General features: G+C 48.4%; 1 protein-coding gene across 1 annotated transcript in view; it reads right to left on the reverse strand.

Moving 5' to 3' along the window:
• The window catches only part of ITPK1 (inositol-tetrakisphosphate 1-kinase), a 96,467-nt gene that overhangs the window by 2,473 nt on the left and 74,788 nt on the right, over positions 1–19,206 (reverse strand). The window contains exons 6-10 of the mRNA XM_044272624.1: positions 7,612–7,710; positions 7,479–7,519; positions 6,249–6,414; positions 1,098–1,165; positions 535–697 (exon numbers count right to left, since the gene is read on the reverse strand). Coding sequence (XP_044128559.1) covers positions 535–697; positions 1,098–1,165; positions 6,249–6,414; positions 7,479–7,519; positions 7,612–7,710 — 537 coding nt within the window. The remainder of the gene's footprint in view (positions 1–534; positions 698–1,097; positions 1,166–6,248; positions 6,415–7,478; positions 7,520–7,611; positions 7,711–19,206) is intronic.

Consider the following 19,206-nt stretch of genomic DNA (forward strand, 5'->3'; position numbering starts at 1 on the left):
AGTGAATTTCCGAGAAGATAAGAAAAAAAATGGCTGCCATCTTCCAAAAACAGCACCATGCCTGTCCATCGGTTGCGTTGGGTATTGCAGCTCATTAAAGTGAACGGGGCTGAGCTGCAATACCACACACGACCTGCGGAGAAGAGAGGCGCTCTTTCTGCAACCAGTCAGCCATGTTTTTCAGACCTGGACAACCCCTTTAAATCGAGAGAAACCTGCAGGACAAAGCAGCCCTTAGAAGCGGGTCCCTTGTCGACCAGGTGGTGTTATTCACGTGTGCGGAAGAGCGCTTCCATATTAATAGGGGGATTTCATTAACATTCATCAGTGCGTTGGTTCCGGGCTGCACGTTCCCTGTAATCAGAGTCACGGCCGCCTGTGAAAGGTCGTCCTCCGATTACAGCCGCAGCGGGTGCTGTGTACAAGGCGGAATTTAGGGGCAAAAATGCTGCGGAAGGAAAATAGCGTTCAGACTTCGAGGGGTTGTCTATCTTTCTGCAACATGACTTTCCCGCGAACCGCCGGCGCCTTTACCTGGAAATGCGTTGATGTCGATGACGGCGTGTTGGCCGGTTTTGTTATTAATTATAATGTCAATCCCAAACAGCGAGACGCCCAGAGCTTGTCGGAGAGCCTTGGAGATGGCGCGGATGACGTCATCATTAGGGCGCTCAAATACGCCTTCCACCTTGTCCAGCTGTGGGAGGGGAGACGGGGAGAAATCCAAAAAGCTAAGTCGCTCCAATTCAGCAATAATAGATAAAAAAAAAGATCATGGACGTCTGATCGCAACGTAATTCTATTACTGTTCTAATCAGGGGGCGGGGCTGTGACAACCTCACACAATATATAGGCTGGTTGTCAGCAACACTAGATGGAAAAGCTGCTGCTTGTGTGGATCTCATGGACGTCTGATCCCAGTGGACACGGCTACACAGGGGATACATCAACACTACAGAGATGCTCCGGGGCCCCCACCCATCATGCTTTACTACAGTACTGGTCACCTTATGGGCTCTCTCGGGCTCCGGGACCCGCCGGGTGCCTCTGCACCCCCCTGTTTAGATGGCATTACACCAGTCAAGAAAGATACTCACAGCAGTTAGGACGGAGGAGGACTCGGGTTTGGACACATTGTGACTATTGAAGAATATGGATTCTCTATCTAGAAAAAAAACAAAAACATAGAACGGATGAAATCCCTCATCACTGCAGGGAGGTCACACAGTTACCTGTCATTTAAAGGGTTAAAAAATAATAATAATATCTGAGCTCATATAGTACAGGACAATACCTTTCTAATAAAGCCAGAACCAGCCCTGCGCCTCACATGGATCCAGAGATCTCCCCATTCATTCCTTTGCTAGATTCTCTGCAGCCTCGGAGTTCAGGGGGCGAGTCCTTTCTGCTGCAGATCTCTCCCTGTAACTGCCACAGCTTCTAACAGAACATATGGCGGGTGACAGTTGAAGATTTAAACTGAGCGTGTGCGACCCGCTCACTGAAACAGCAGGTGGCGCTATACAGATACATTTGATTGGATAACTTAGTGGCTATACTACATTTTTAATGACACGCAATTACAAAAATATTCAGACCCAGGCGCTGGTTTGAAAAACGTAGAACATGCTTAGTGACACAACCCCTTTAGGGTACAGTCACATTTTCGGTCCGCAAATAACGGAACCGTGTGTCCGCATTTTGCGGACAAAAGAGTTCAGTTTGTGTTCCGTATGTCTTCTGTTTTTTACGGTCCGCAAAAAATGGAAGGAAAAAAAAAATTAAAAAAAAATTATTTAAGCCTCTTTCACACTGTTTTTTTTCCATTTTGCGGGCCGTTTTTTTGCGTTCCATATACGGTACGTATACGGAACCATTCATTTCAATGGTTCCGCAAAAAAAACGGAATGTACTCCGTATGCATTCCGTTTCCGTATTTCCGTTCCGTTGAAAGACAGAACATGTCCTATTATTGCCCGCAAATCACGTTCCGTGGCTCCATTCAAGTCAATGGGTCCGCAAAAAAAAAGGAACACATACGGAAATGCATCCGTATGTCTTTCGTATCCGTTCCGTTTTTTCTAAACCATCTATTGAAAATGTTATGCCCAGCCCAATTTTTTCTATGTAATTACTGTATACTGTATATGCCATACGGAAAAACGGAACAGAACAACGGAACAACAACGGAACCAAAAAACGGAACAAAGGATCTGTGAAAAACGGAACGCAAAACACTGAATGGATGACATATGGAAACCATTCCATATGTCATCCACAATTTGCGGTTCCATTGACTTGAATGGGGCTGCGGACCGATCTGTGCGGACAATAGTAGGACACGCTTCATATTTTTGCAGACTAGAAATGCGGAAACACGGATGCGGACAACATACTGAACGTTGTCCGCACATTTTATTCACCCACAGAAATAAATGGATCCGCATCTATTCCGCAAAATGCTGGGGCCCCACAATTACAAGAACGGGGCTCCCCGGTAGAGCACCTATGTGCCCACTCCTCCATTCACTTCTATGGGATTGATCCAGATAGCTGAGCGTTGTATTCGGTGGTCCTATAAAACCGACCAGTGGCGACACCCCTACAGGCGCCCCTGCTCCATTGACACTGGGGCGCCCCCTGTTCTCTTGATTGGTGGGGATCCCAGCAGTCAACGCCCTGTCATCATAAATTTATCACCTATTCTGGCGAGGAGGCAACTGTGGTTCTTGGGCCAACTAACGGGGTTCTTCTACAGTTTTCAAACCAGTACCTGGATCTGAATATTTTAGTAATTGCATGTAATTTGTAAATAAAATGTATCTGTATAGCGCCACCTGCTGTTTGCTCTTTCTAATTTCTCTGTCCACCTCACTGAGGTGGATGCACATGCTCAGTTTCATCCTTCAGTTGCCGCCAGCGGCCCCCTGAGCTGTGATAGGGAGAGAGCTGCAGCAGACAGGACACACCCCATGAGCTGTGATAGGGAGAGAGCTGCAGCAGACAGGACATGCCAGATGAGCTGTGATAGGGAGAGAGCTGCAGCAGACAGGGCATGCCAGATGAGCTGTGATAGGGAGAGAGCTGCAGCAGACAGGGCATGCCAGATGAGCTGTGATAGGGAGAGAGCTGCAGCAGACAGGACATGCCAGATGAGCTGTGATAGGGAGAGAGCTGCAGCAGACAGGGCATGCAAGATGAGCTGTGATAGGGAGAGAGCTGCAGCAGACAGGACATGCCAGATGAGCTGTGATAGGGAGAGAGGCGGGCGAGCTGCAGCAGACAGGACATGCCAGATGAGCTGTGATAGAGAGAGAGCTGCAGCAGACAGGACATGCCAGATGAGCTGTGATAGGGAGAGAGCTGCAGCAGACAGGACACACCCCATGAGCTGTGATAGGGAGAGAGCTGCAGCAGACAGGACATGCCAGATGAGCTGTGATAGGGAGAGAGCTGCAGCAGACAGGACATGCCAGATGAGCTGTGATAGGGAGAGAGCTGCAGCAGACAGGACATGCCAGATGAGCTGTGATAGGGAGAGAGGCGGGCGAGCTGCAGCAGACAGGACATGCCAGATGAGCTGTGATAGAGAGAGAGCTGCAGCAGACAGGACATGCCAGATGAGCTGTGATAGGGAGAGAGCTGCAGCAGACAGGACATGCCAGATGAGCTGTGATAGGGAGAGAGCTGCAGCAGACAGGACATGCCAGATGAGCTGTAATAGGGAGAGAGCTGCAGCAGACAGGACATGCCAGGTGAGCTCTGATGGGGAGAGAGCTGCAGCAGACAGGACACACCCCATGAGCTGCCAGCTTGATATAAATCTAGCACAGCAATGAATGGGGAGATCTCTGGACCCATGTGAGGTGCAGGGCTGGTTCCAGGTTTGTTAGAAAGAGATTGTCCTGTCCTATATGATACATGTCTGACCTTCATTTTTTTATATTAATATTGAGATAGCGTTGTCTCACCTGAGACATTGGTGACATATAGCTAGGATACGCCACCAATGTCAGGAGGTGGGACCCGCACCTATCTGTAGAAAGGAGACCCCAAAATGAACTAGAGCGCACAGACACCCCCATTTTTTTCTATAGGAGCCCTGAAAATAGGCGAAAGCTGGCTTGGCCATTTCTGGCAGTGAAGGAGCGGTGCCCATGCATGGGTGGTGCGCTCTCCACACATTTCTATGGGACTTCCAAAGACAGCTGCTCAGCTATTGTCAGCACTCCCATAGAAATCAATGGAGGGCGATATGTCACTAATGGCTCAGGTGACAGAACCCTGTTAATGTCTGGCAGAGAACAAATGTGTAACTCTCAAAAGAGTCAGCAGGTGGCAGTGTGGCTAATCAAATACATTCACAGTCATCCCACAGGTATATTAGCACATACATGCATCCCGTGTACACATACAGCCACACACTCACATGCATCCCGTGTACACATACAGACACACACTCACATGCATCCCGTGTACACATACAGCCACACTCACATGCATCCCGTGTACACATACAGCCACACACTCACATGCATCCCGTGTACACATACAGCCACACTCACATGCATCCCGTGTACACATACAGACACACTCACATGCATCCCATGTACACATACAGCCACACTCATATGCATCCCGTGTACACATACAGCCACACACTCACATGCATCCCGTGTACACATACAGCCACACACTCACATGCATCCCGTGTACACATACAGCCACACACTCACATGCATCCCGTGTACACATAAAGCCACACTCACATGCATCCCGTGTACACATACAGACACACACTCACATGCATCCCATGCACACATACAGCCACACTCACATGCATCCCGTGTACACATACAGCCACACACTCACATGCATCCCGTGTACACATACAGCCACACTCACATGCATCCCGTGCACACATACAGCCACACACTCACATGCATCCCATGCACACATACAGACACACTCACATGCATCCCGTGTACACATACAGACACACTCACATGCATCCCGTGCACACATACAGACACACTCACATGCATCCCGTGCACACATACAGACACACTCACATGCATCCCGTGCACACATACAGACACACTCACATGCATCCCGTGTACACATACAGACACACTCACATGCATCCCGTGTACACATACAGCCACACTCACATGCATCCCGTGTACACATACAGACACACTCACATGCATCCCGTGCACACATACAGCCACACACTCACATGCATCCCATGCACACATACAGACACACTCACATGCATCCCGTGTACACATACAGCCACACTCACATGCATCCCGTGCACACATACAGACACACACTCACATGCATCCCGTGCGCACATACATCCTGTGCACACATACCACACACACACACTCACATGCATCTCGTGCACACATACAGACACACTCACATGCATCCCGTGTACACATCCAGACACACTCACATGCATCCCGTGTACACATACAGACACACTCACATGCATCCCGTGTACACATACAGACACACTCACATGCATCACATGCACACATACAGCCACACACACACACATGCATCCCGTGTACACATACAGACACACTCACATGCATCTCGTGCACACATACAGACACACACACACATGCATCCCGTGCACACATACAGACACACTCACATGCATCCCGTGCACACATACAGCCACACACTCACATGCATCCCATGCACACATACAGACACACTCACATGCATCTCGTGCACACATACAGACACACTCACATGCATCCCGTGCACACATACAGACACACTCACATGCATCCCGTGCACACATACAGCCACACACTCACATGCATCCCATGCACACATACAGACACACTCACATGCATCTCGTGCACACATACAGACACACTCACATGCATCCCGTGCACACATACAGACACACTCACATGCATCCCGTGTACACATACAGACACACTCACATGCATCCCGTGCACACATACAGACACACTCACATGCATCCCGTGCACACATACAGACACACTCACATGCATCCCGTGCACACATACAGACACACTCACATGCATCCCGTGTACACATACAGACACACACTCACATGCATCCCGTGCACACATACAGACACACTCACATGCATCCCGTGTACACATCCAGACACACTCACATGCATCACATGCACACATACAGCCACACACACACATGCATCCTGTGCACACGCACACACACATACATACATACAGACATACCTGAACTGCCCGGTGAGAAGTTTTTCAGCGACGGCCGCTCCACCACCGTGTACGACTCTCCCACCACAAAGACTTTATAGAGCACGGCGTTGTGGCTGACAAAACTCTGGATGACGCAGGGGCGCTGGATTGTCCGCAGACCCTCCATGTTAAATATTATAGCCATCTACAATAGACATGAAGTATACATTAGTACCATACCACATACAGAAGATCCAGCTCCTATACGGGGAGTTTACAGGGCATCTGTCAGCAGCTTTGTACCTATGACACTGTCTGACCTGTTACATGTGCGCTTGGCAGCTGAAGGCATCTGTGTTGGTCCAATATATTCAAATGACCCTCTCGGAGCAACAGGGGCGTTGCCGTTACACCTAGAGGCTCTGCTCTCTCTGCAACTGCCGCCCCCCCTGCACTCTGATTGACAGGGCTAGATAGTGTAAACGTAATCACACCCGGTCCTGTCAATCACAGTGCAGAGGGGGCAGCAGTTGCAGAGAGAGCAGAGACTCCAGGTGTAATGGTAACGCCCCCGTTGCTCCTAGAGCCTCATTTGCATATAATAAAACATCAATTTTCTCAGCAATGCGGGCACCTAGGAACATGGGACCAACACAGATGCCTTCAGCTGCCAAGTGCACATGTAACAGGTCAGCCAGTGTCACAGGTACAGATCTTTAAAGGGACACTCCACAGCCCGGGCCTGACCCCCGATTGGTGTACTGTGCCCCCTATGCTGTAACTTTTGCATCCTAAATCTTAATATTGTTTATAAGTAATTCATTGGTTTTCATGGCTGTGGGATTTCCAGACCATCAGGTGGCGGATTAATGGAAGGTTATGTCTCCTCCACAGGATCTGTGTGGGAGGTCGGCGCTCTCACCCATCTAGTGCCGCCCGGTGATATCCATTATGGATGTGACGTCATTCGCAGTTTATCCCTGGGGCACAGAGTCCGCTGCCCGGGGAATGCCTTCACCTCATCTATCACAAGCGGGTGGCTATACGCGGCCAGGATGCCCAGCACAGAGTACACTGGAGGGCGCTGCAGATCAGAGGTGTCGTGCTGCGCGACGCCCCATTAAATAAGGAATGCAGCCTGACAACCTACGTGGGAGCTGTAATGAACTACCTACTGGTTGTCATGCAAAAGGAAAGGATGCCTCTCACTGGTTACTACAAGAAACACCACTTACGATGTATAGGGAGGAATAACCACCATCATCCTACCTCGTGTGAGTTCGTTCCGTGAGCAACTCTTGTCTTACAGACTGAAAAAAAAAAAAATTGAGTTATAGCGCCGCCCTAGAGGCAGGGTCAGTGAAGCGCAGCAGAGGACTGGTTTTACATGCATCGGACTTACTGAAGGGGAAGGCCAGGCCGCTGTTCTGCATGAGCTTCAGCGTGTCCTCGTCGCTTGCTGTAGAGAGCTCCATGAAGGGCGGAGAGCACAGCCGCTCATCTACCGGAGGAAAGAACAGAATACAGCATTACTGTCATACCGGCCAAACCAAAATAATGCTCTGTGCTGCTGTGGGACTACGCATTCCTGTCCTGAAATGCTCTGTGCCGCTGGGGAATCTGCTATGGAACGCTCAGATCGAGACTTCCTACAAAGGTCCGTACTCTCTCAATCTGAAATACTCTGTGCCGCTGTATGACCTGGCTCCTTCCGCTACGTAACTCTCAGTCTGTCACATACTGCAAGATTAGCGCACCCCTCCCCTGAAATACTCTGTGCTGCTGTACGACTGCTGCTCTTTCACTACATGCAGCTCCTAGTCTGTAAGCTCCCACAAGATCGGCATGCTCCTCTCCTGAAATACTCTGTGCTGCTCTGGGCTCCTCCGACTACATAAACCTCCGTCTGTGACGCACCGCAAGATCAGCACTCTCCTCTCCTGAAACACTCTGTGCTGCTGTTTGCCCGCTGCTCTCTCACTATATGTAGTTGACAGTCTGTAACCTCCCACAAGATCTGCATACTCCTCTCCTGAAATACTCTGTTCTGCCTACAACTTCTTCCCTTTCACTATATATAGCTCCCAGTCTGTAACCTACCACAGCCTCGGCGCACTCCTCTCCTGAAACCCTCTGTGCTGCTTAGGACCCTGCTCCTTCTACTATATAAGCCTGTGTCCTCCTACAAAGTTCAGCACTCTCCTCTCCTGAAATACTCTGTGCCGCTTTATGAACGCTGTTCTTTCACTATGTAGCTCCCAGTCTGTGACCTACCACAACTTCAGCACTCTCCTCTCCTGAAATACTCTGCGCTGCTGAGTCAAGAAGCTAGAAGCGGTAAAGAAAACAAGCGCAGTGTCCAAAATGTGAACGATTTACAACAATGTTGGTGGGAAACCCTCCCTGCGTCCGCACCCGTCGTGTTCCTTTACCACAAACCCGACAGAGGGGATTCATACATCAGGCAAAAATCTGCGCTGAGAAAATTTAGAATAAACAGATATCCGCGGAGTTCTGTAACGGAGGGAGGCGATGATGGCCGCTGCTGGTCATTGAATGGAGGGGGGGGCGTGAAGTCAGCGCTCTGGGGAAGAGTCATGAGCCGCGTATCTGCAGAGGTACTGAACCCTGGAAAGTCATCCCAAAGCTGCAGAGCTGAAATCAAGACGCTGCATCACCTCAGAGGAAGGCAGGAGTGTCATCCAGCGATTGGATTGTAAGCTCCTACGGTTGCAGGCTGCAGCGGTCAGCCAGGCTTCTCCACCTTGGCCAAACCGCTCAGACATAAGATTATGAGACAAGACTCTACTGGGTGACGGAAGAAACCGCTCCCTCTAAGCCAAGATGGCCGACCGTGAAAGCGGTCCGGACCCTAGGAAAGCAGGGTGACACCAGAAACTAGAGCAGCCAGCCGCTGACAACCATTAGTAACATCCCGTCAGGAGAGAACGGGGCCAAGGAGGTTTTCTAGAACCTCATCAGCAGGACACAGAGGGCCCCCCTGGGGTTTGGGGCCCCCCGCAGTGGAGGTTAGCCTGCCAGAGCTGACTGCAAAAGGCCTGATGGAAGACGCTCTGGGGGCCAGGATTCTGGCAACGCGCGGCTCTGATAAGTACACGGGGCCAAATCCAGGACGAGCGCGTCACAATCCGACTCCTGGCAATTCTCCTAATCTTATTTGGAGTCTAAATACCGAGAAAAATAAACAAACAGTCATCACCTCCAGAGCGGATGAGACGGGCGCCGCTTATCCCCGATGCTCATCACAGGCCGAGGATTCCCGGCATAGAAGCCAGAGCGGAGCACAGATATGAAGGAATAATGTCTGACCCTCTGAATGACAATCGCCGTCGTACGTGGCAATTCCCTAAGGCCGTATTCATATGGCGGATTTTCACACTGCCAAACTACGCCGCCTATTCCGCGGCAGAAACCGACTCGTTTCCTGGTGCCTTTTTTGGGTCGGTTAAGACGCTGGTTTTTAGATGCACGAATTCAGAAACCGCCTCCCAGGACGCCGCAACGTAGTTCACGAGGCCGGGGGTTTTTGCAGCGCGGTTTTCAGGACCGTGTGGACTCCTTGCAATTCCGCAGTGGGAGCCTGCACGCGGTTTAGCTCCATTCAATATGACGGTGGACGGCGGCAACTTTTTGCCATGGAATTTGCGTCAAAATTCTAAACGTCAAAAGATGCCACGGGAACTAATTATATTATTCGATGATACCCCAAGACAGTGTTTCCCAACCAGTGTGCCTCCAGCTGTTGCAAAACTACAACTCCCAGCATGCCCGCACAGCCAAAGGCTGTCCAGGCATGCTGGGAGTTGTAGTTTTGCAACAGCTGGGGGCACACTGGTTGGGAAACACTGCCCTAAGATACCTACATAATGCCTGAGTAGTGTAGTTTATGTTGCCTAGCAACCACCTGTTGTCCTACCCGGGCCACAGGAGTTCTGTCTGCTATGCAACAGACCAGGCTACATGGACCAGTTACAGGTCCCGAAAGAACACAACATTTTTAAAACCAGACTTTTGTAATTACAAGTAATTAAATTATTACAGCTACTGAGTTATTCAATTAAATCTATCTGTATAGCGCCACCTGCTGTTTGCTCTTTTCCTAATTTCTCTGTCCTCCGCAGTGAGGTGGCGCATGTTTAATTCCAACCTTGATCTGCAGCAGAAAGGGCACGCCCCCTAAACTGCCAGCTTAAAATAAATCAGAGAAACTGGAGCAATGAATGGGGAGATCTCTGGATCCATGTGCGGTGCAGGGCTGGTTCTAGAATTTTCATGTCCTATTTGATGACCCCTTTAACAGGCTTATCTAGTGATTACATTTTTTATCATAATTGTGATCTTTCACTGGGGCTTGATGAAAGGGCAGGGCGGAGAGCTGGGGGTAAAGTGCCCCAAGTGCAACAGAAATTGTCTAAAGAGACCCCCCTTTTAATTAACTTAATATTCAGTTATTGTTGGGCAAACTACAAGCTGAAAAATGATTTTAATTATTTTTCACGGCCTCAAATATCTGTAAGATTTCTCTCCATCTGTACAATCACAGACCAGGTGAATGCTCCTCTAGGTGGCAGCATTGCACAGGGTGTCCAATGCTGCCACCTAGAGGAGCAATTATATAGTGACAACCGGAAGGAAAGGATTGTTATTACTTACATTTATATTGTTACATTGTATTACATGGGTATTGTATATTGTTACGTTGCATCACATGGGGGGGGGGGTATTGAATATTGTTACTTTGTATCACATGTTTATTGGCTCTTGTTATATTGTATCACATGGGTTATTGTATATTGTTACATTGTATCACGTGGGCATTTCATATTGCAACATCGTATCACATGGGGGTTTATTGGATACTGTTACATTATATCACATGGGTATTGTATAGTGTTACGTTGTATCACATGGGGGGGGTATTGTATATTGTTACATTGTATCACATGGGTATTGTATATTGTTACATTGTATCACATGGCTATTATATTCTTTACTGTAGCAGTGAATAGTCTTCAGCTTGTGGCCTTTGCGAAACTACAATTCCCAGTGTATCCAGACATTTATACTCTGTGCGCTCATAACTGCGTACACTGGTCCTATAGCATGGGTCACCTTCCTGTTTCTTGAACAGAATGAAAGCAAAAGTAAACACTGACACAACCAGAGCAGCTGGAGTGAGAGGGTGCAATGCTGGTGTTATGGTGCAGTTTTACATCCAGGAATGCGGAACGCTGAGTGACATTTATGGGCGCAGTACGTGGTTTTTATCCCCCATCCGTTACTAGGGAAACAGCTGAAGACTCAAAGTCTTTTATATCCAGTGGGTTTTTTTTAAATGTAATTGGGCAATACTTTTAGGAAACCTTGAAAGGCATCAGGAAAGAAGGTGACAAGGTGCGACCCATCAGTGAGCCACGCTTCCGCGTCGGCTGTAATTGTGCCCAGAACTGGCTCGCGTCTTCCTGCCGATCTCGCGCCCACTCATATTCTGGAGCCGTCTCCAGAGATCAGAGAACTGCAAGACATATCAGACAGAATCAGGCCATGCACATTCTCTGCGCAAATCAAACCAGCCAGCCGCCGGTTAATAACCCGCCAGTCAGAAATCGCCTGGCAATAATCCGTCAAAGAACAGACCCCTGTGCGACTCGCTGGTCGGGTCAGGGCTCCTAAAGGAAAGCTCCAGCTCAATGCAGCGAGTTTGAGGCCTCTGCATGTTACTTGTGCACTGTATGGCACCAGGTGTGGCATTACTTGTGCACTGTATAGAATATGGTGTGGCATTACTAATGCACACTATGGCACCAGGTGTGGCATTATTTGTACACTGTATAGAATGGGGTGTGGCATTACTAATGCACACTGTGGCACCAGGTGTGGCATTACTTGTGCACTGTATGGTACCAGGTGTGGCGTTACTTATACACTGTATGGTACCACGTGTGGCATTACTTATACACTGTATAGTAGTAAACAATAACAAAATTGTAGCAGTTGTGGCATTACTTGGGCACTGTACGGCAATCACTGTTATATTGGCTTTACACTACATAGGAGCAGTATTGCGCCAGCTGTGGTATTATAAGAGCATTATTTGGGCACCGCACTGCGCTACCTTTGGTATTATTTGTACACGATTGGACACTGTATGGCAGTCACTGTGGAATTATTACACAATGTACAAAAGTGGCACTTGTATAGCACTGGTTGTGGTATTATTCATGTACTGTACAAAAGTGTTACTTGGACACGCTATTGCCGTGGTATTAGTTATGCACTATATGATAATATTACCCAAGAACTGTATTATATTTTTTGGGCATTGGACAGTAGCATTACTTGGTAACTGTACTGCACCAGTTGTGGGTATGTGAGCCCTGTATAATGGTATTACTTGAGCACCGCACGGAAATATTGCACAATATTATACAATGTACAGTATTGCTAGTATTTGGTATGATATTAATATTGCTCCCCATGTCCAGCTCCAGAGGTCTACATCCATACATGTGACGGAGGTCAGCAAAATAAGAAACAAACAGCTCCCCCCAGTGGCCATATCAGGTACTACTACTGAATCCTAATCTGAAAATACAGTAAATGTATAACTTACAATGTAAAATTTGTGATTCTAAACATCTGATGGTTTAACCCCAGATTTTAAGATATTAAGTGTAAATCTGATGGTCCCAGGAGCCTCCAACAATTACAGACATCTGATTTTACAGACTTTTAATGACACCCGGTAGCCCCAGCATTATCCTCCCTCAATGAGGCACACCTGAGGAGAGACATAAAATGCAAAGAATGTAAAGCATTACCTGCAGAGGAATGTGCACTCGGCCCCGCGCCCGGCACTGCAGGGGTGTATGTAAATGCAGCGTAAGCTCTGCAGGAGGACAAGTTCGGCACCTTTCCAATATCCTTAGTGTTTCGACATCTTTTTCAAGATCTCTGCTTGATGTGAGTGAAGAGGCTGACGATCTCAGCTGAGGGTTTGTTACAATTGCATCCAGTCTGGACAATCCTCTGTACAGTAAACACAGCAGTGGCAAAACTATCCCTCTGTTGTCCTGTTTGTTACAATGTATCAGTGCAGGTAACATCCATCTGGATAGTCTAGATTGGATACAATTGTACAAAAATACCCTCAGCTGTGAGAAGCATTAGGTCAGGATGGGTTTTCAGCTTCAACAAAAAAAAAAGCAAGCAGAGGTCTTGAAAAAGGTGAAGTGAAAAAGTATATTAAGAAAGTTGCAAAACTTTTGATTACAGCATAGCATTGAGCTGTGCAGAGAATGACCTCTAAATCAACACTGGTGCCCCCAACCCACCATAGCTCCATCATTTAAGGGGTGGTCCCATTGAGACAACTTGTTCCTTATCCACTGGACCCAGGGCCGTCCTTAATATTGATTGGACCCTGGACAAAAATTTACTTGGGCCCCTGGATCCCGCCTTCCTACACCCTAGCAGGCAATCACCGCCTCCACCACAACACACACACAAAAATCCACACATCTGATAGAGTCCAGTGAATGACTGTAAATACTTCCAGTTCTGAAGACTCCAGCGGCTCAGGATCAGTGCTCTGGGCAGCTGGGCTCAGGCTGGAAGTGGGCACCGCTCTGCAGGAAGGAAACCAGGGCTCGGCTCACCCTAGTGTTACATTGCACCCCAGCACCCCACAGTATGCAGAATAGCACCCTATAGTATACAGCACCCCACAGTATGCAGAATAGCACCCTATAGTATACAGCACCCCACAGTATGCATAATAGCACCCTATAGTATACAGCAACCCACAGTATGCAGTATAGCACCCTATAGTATACAGCACCACACAGTATGCAGTATAGCACCCCACAGTATATAGTAGAGCAATATAGCACCCCACAGTATACAGTAGAGCAGTATAGCACCTCACCGTATACAGCACCCCAAACTTTACACAATACAGCCCCCCACACTATACAGTACAGCACTCCACAATATACAGCACCCACAGTATACAGTACAGCAGTATAGCACTCCACAATATACAGTATACAGCCCCCCACACTATACAGTACAGCAGTATAGCACTCCACAATATACAGCACCCACAGTATACAGCCCCCCACACTATACAGTACAGCAGTATAGCACTCCACAATATACAGCACCCACAGTATACAGGCCCCCACAATATACAGCCCCCCACACTATACAGTACAGCAGTATAGCACTCCACAATATACAGTATACAGCCCCCTACACTATACAGTACAGCAGTATAGCACTCCACAATATACAGCACCCACAGTATACAGTAGTTTACAGTATATTAGTATAACAGCCCCTGTCACCTTTTTCTGATGTAATCTTCACACAAAAAACTCCACAGTTAAGGCAAACTTCTCCTGCAACACTCCTGGAAGAAAGGACCTTGATGACCTCATAGCCATGTGACCAGTAATATTGCTAGGTTACTGGTCACATGGTGATAATGTCATCTAAGGTCCTAGAGAATCGCAGCTCTCACAGTACCCTGCCTGGAGTACCGGCAGGCATGGCATGGCAGCTCCCCCTGTGTAGCTGACAGCCTGACACCCGGGGCAGTGGCTAGCAGGGCTCAAGAGGCAACTGCGTTGGGCCCCCCAGGAGCAACTTTTTCCCCTTGTTAAAGACGGCCCTGACTGGACCAGTGGAGGTCCGACTGCTGGGGGCCCGCGCTCCTAGTTTCAATGGAGTGACAGATGCATGCTCCTACCCATTCAACAGTATGGAACTGACAGATAGGCGCAGGGGCGGACTGGGAACTAAAAGTGGCCCTGGAAAAAATTACTAAAAGTGGCCCCGTTTTGTAGTCCGGTCTAAATTGATGGAAGGCAGGGATAGCAATACCATATTGTGGCACATTATACCGCCCCGACAGAGCCAAATACCACAGTCCATCACAAAATACTGCCCCCATGAGCACAAAATACATCCCCAAAAACTTCCACTGGCCGGCCGTGAGGAGGGCCCAGGCGGCCCCCTTGGCATCAGCCCACTGGGAAATTTCGCTGTAAGGTCTATGGCCAATCCGCCCCTGGATAGGCGAGTCCAAGCGCTTGGCTCCATAGAGCTGGAGTAGCAGGGTGCATGCGTGAGCGCTCCTCCATTAGAACTGGGAAGCGCAGGCCCCAGTTCTGGGGATCCCAGCGGGAGACCCCTGCCAGTCAGACACTTATCGCCTATCCCAGTGATGGCTAACCTCCGGCACTCCAGCTGTAGAGTAACTACGACTCCCAGCATGCTCCATTTATTTCTATGGAGTTCTAAGAACAGCCAAACTGGAGTGCTGGAGGCGAGCCGCCACAGCCCTGTCCTGTGTATAGGGGGTAATATGTCTTGTCCCCATATCTCCCATCCCCTAAAATGAACGGAGCGGCTGGTAGCACATGTATGCGGCCACAGCATTCGCCTATCTCCGGAACTACTATAGAAATGAATGGAGCGGCCGTGCTCATGTGCAACCGGCTGCTCCGGTCATTTTAGAAGAGCAGCAAGGGGCCTGCAATGGGTACGGGGACCCCGTTCTAGTCATTGATGGGCATCCCAGCGGTAGGACCCTCCACAGGATAGGGGATAACTAACTTGTACCTACAGGAATACCCCTTTAATGTGTGTCCTAGTCAATGTGCGCCCTATATTTCTCCACAATTACGGATCCCCTTTACGCATCTGTCTGTGTGGCGTCTGCATTTTTTCTTTTTTGTGTGTGTACCCACTGACTTCGATGGGTCCATGGTTCGTATTTTGCAGACCTATTTTTATCTTTTTGCGGATCGGATGTATCGATGCAGAAAGCACATGTCCTTTCAGCAAAAAGATAGAACGTGTCCTACACGTCGCCGCAAAATGCAGACCATGGACCCATTGAAGTCAACAAGTCTGCAAAAAAAATACGGATGCAAAAAAGAGATGGTATCCTTATTTTGCGGATTCGCAGTTTGCTGACTGCTAAATACATACGGTTGCGTGCGTGAGGGCTAAAGTATATGGGTCCTTGAAAACCACATCTATTACTGTGGAAACGAGTTTACAGCCTAGCAGTGCCCATGGCATAGGGATGACGCACGGAGAGCAAAACACGGATCCTTCACAGAAAAACCGCTGACAGTCTCGTCACAGACATGTGAATAAGGCCTAAAACACATCATACAAGTAGTGCAAGGCTGGCATGGTTTTTTTTGGTGCAAATTGAGCCAGAATCTGGTGCAGAATCTCGCCCCTTTGTCTTAGTCTTAATTTCTCGCCATTTTCCGGTCTCCTCAATGTGAACAGTCTCATGGTTGTATCTGCACCTGCAGGAGAAGGCTAAGGGGTGCATAGTGGTAAGATGGGAATGAGGTGTAAGAGGAGACCGAAAAAAGCAAAAGCCCCATCCATTTATTATGAGCAAAGTGTGCAGGGGCCCCCCTATCCACAGGCACCAGACGGGGCGGAGGAGGCGGCGTCCGGAGCCCCCCGTCACTCCTGTCAAAGACTGAGAGGTTACGGACAGGGGTTAATGAAATGGACCACCTCGGCCAAGTCTGGAGGTGGGCGGCCTCAATATTGGCAGTTATAAGGCACTTGAAGGCTAAGACACACAAACCGCCCATCACGTCGCAGCAGGACCCCGCAGTCCGCGTTCCTCGCGCCTCTTTAACAGCTCTTTGGGGCTGTTTATTATCATTTTCTCCTTGTAAAGGCCTTTGCTAAAAGTGCTGACACCGGGCGGTAATACTAACAAAACAGGGGAATATAAACGAATGCCGAGCAGGACATAGATGGTCATTTCATGGCTAAGGGGGCACCCCGCCTGCTGGGCTGTGCGGAGTCACAGACCCAGGAATTCAACGGCAGGAAACGGGTTTTGGTCGTTTCATGTCAGACAACGGGCCAGGATTATACACGGATTTGGGCGCCTTTGATCGGCGCACGTTTGATTTCTGGTTTTATTCCGGCTCTGCCAAGTCGGGTCGATGGAGACGGTGCCATCGTGTACTTTATGTTACATCATAAAACGCCTCCAGTACATGCTTTATGATGTAATAAAAGTGCACAGGGAGCCGCACGCGCCTTCTAGAGGTTACAGCTCTGTCACCGTCTAGTACAGCGGTCTCCACTGGGAGTAGTAGTCCCGCAATACCTGGAGAGCCACTGGTCTAGAATATACAACTGAAGATAAATAGAGTGAAATTCTCTTAATCCAGCATCTGATGGTCCAGATATTTCCACCAGACCAGAAGTTAAAGACAGTCGGGGGAGGGGAGGGGGCATCCATTCTTAGGATTCTGTGCTGTGTCATTCCTCTATTATTCCTGCTAGAATGTATTAATGAATTATTAGCAGTTTGCAATGAAGGTCCTGATGGGTGTCAACAGTTGGGGGGGGGGGGTCCTGGAACAATCTGACACTATCAGTGCTGCCAGGGTCCCTGTGCAGGGACACCTCCCAAATGGTAACACCCAGTAGGACCTTCATTGGAAAAAGTCAGAGACTGGGGGTGCTGAATTTCAACACTTGATCCTTTTGTTCTCTAGGGAAATATGTGGCAACGAGAAGGATCTGCCGACAGCTTTCTCCCCTCTTTCCATTGAAAACCCACGAATGTGTATGAGGGAACTGGGAAAGCTAACTGTTAACCGAACGAGGGCTAGACCAACTGGTAACACCCAGCTGGACCTTTACTGCAAACTGCTAGCAATTCATTCACAAACTTCTAGCAGGAATAATAGAAGAACTAGGCAACAAAGAAACCATAAGAATTGTTATTTCAAGGGAAAGTTCAGCATCTTTAGTCTAGGGCAGGGATGCCCAACCTGCGGCCCTCCAGCTGTTGCAAAACTACAAGTCCCTACATGCTTGGACAGGCTACAGCTATCAGGGTTGTTGGGAGTTGTAGTTTTGCTGCAGATTGGGCATTCCTGGGCTAAGTGGAAACACGATCTACCTATATGAGGGCCACATGACCAGGAACATAATAAATGTCCTCCTGTCACTGACAGCAAGCACAGATCTTTAAAACCAAAGAAACAAGCTGTAGGCTTTTTCTGATCTGATCCGGTAAGGACCGCAGGCAGGGGCAGCACGATTAGAAGTCACTTTTACAGGAACCAGTCATTCTCCAATCCTGCATCTATAGAAGCAGACGCCGTGGGGAAGCGTATCGCATTACAGGAAAACGGACAACTCGTATAATCTAAACTGTGCATAATCTGCACTTGAGGTAAGAAGTGTATTTACACCGGGAACAGAGATAGTTTCCTAATGTGGCTCCATACCTCAATGGACTCTCCTTCCTGGAGTGAGGACTCATAAAAGAAGAATTCAGATCTGTATCGGGAAGACGACGACAGACGTTTCGAAATGTAAATAAATGACGATTTCCCCAGTACTCCCATAAAAATGTCATCCGTGTCCCGTCAAAGCCTTGTGAATATTTCAGCTGTTAATACCTCATGTACATACATTACTGATCCTGAGTTACTCCAGAGCTGCACTCGCTATTCTGCTGGTGCAGTCACTGTGTACATACATTACTTATCCTGTACTGACCCTGAGTTACATCCTGTATTATACTCCAGAGCTGCACTCACTGTTCTGCTGGTGGAGTCACTGTGTACATACATTACTTATCCTGTACTGATCCTGAGTTACATCCTGTATTATACTCCAGAGCTGCACTCACTGTTCTGCTGGTGGAGTCACTGTGTACATACATTACTTATCCTGCACTGATCCTGAGTTACATCCTGTATTATACTCCAGAGCTGCACTCACTATTCTGCTGGTGGAGTCACTGTGTACATACATTACTTATCCTGTACTGATCTGGAGTTATATCCTGTATTATACTCCAGAGCTGCACTCACTATTCTGCTGGTGCAGTCACTGTGTACATACATTACTTATCCTGTACTGACCCTGAGTTACATCCTGTATTATACTCCAGAGCTGCACT

This window comes from Bufo gargarizans, chromosome 11 (assembly GCF_014858855.1).
Source record: "Bufo gargarizans isolate SCDJY-AF-19 chromosome 11, ASM1485885v1, whole genome shotgun sequence".
Taxonomy (NCBI): Eukaryota; Metazoa; Chordata; class Amphibia; order Anura; family Bufonidae; genus Bufo; species Bufo gargarizans.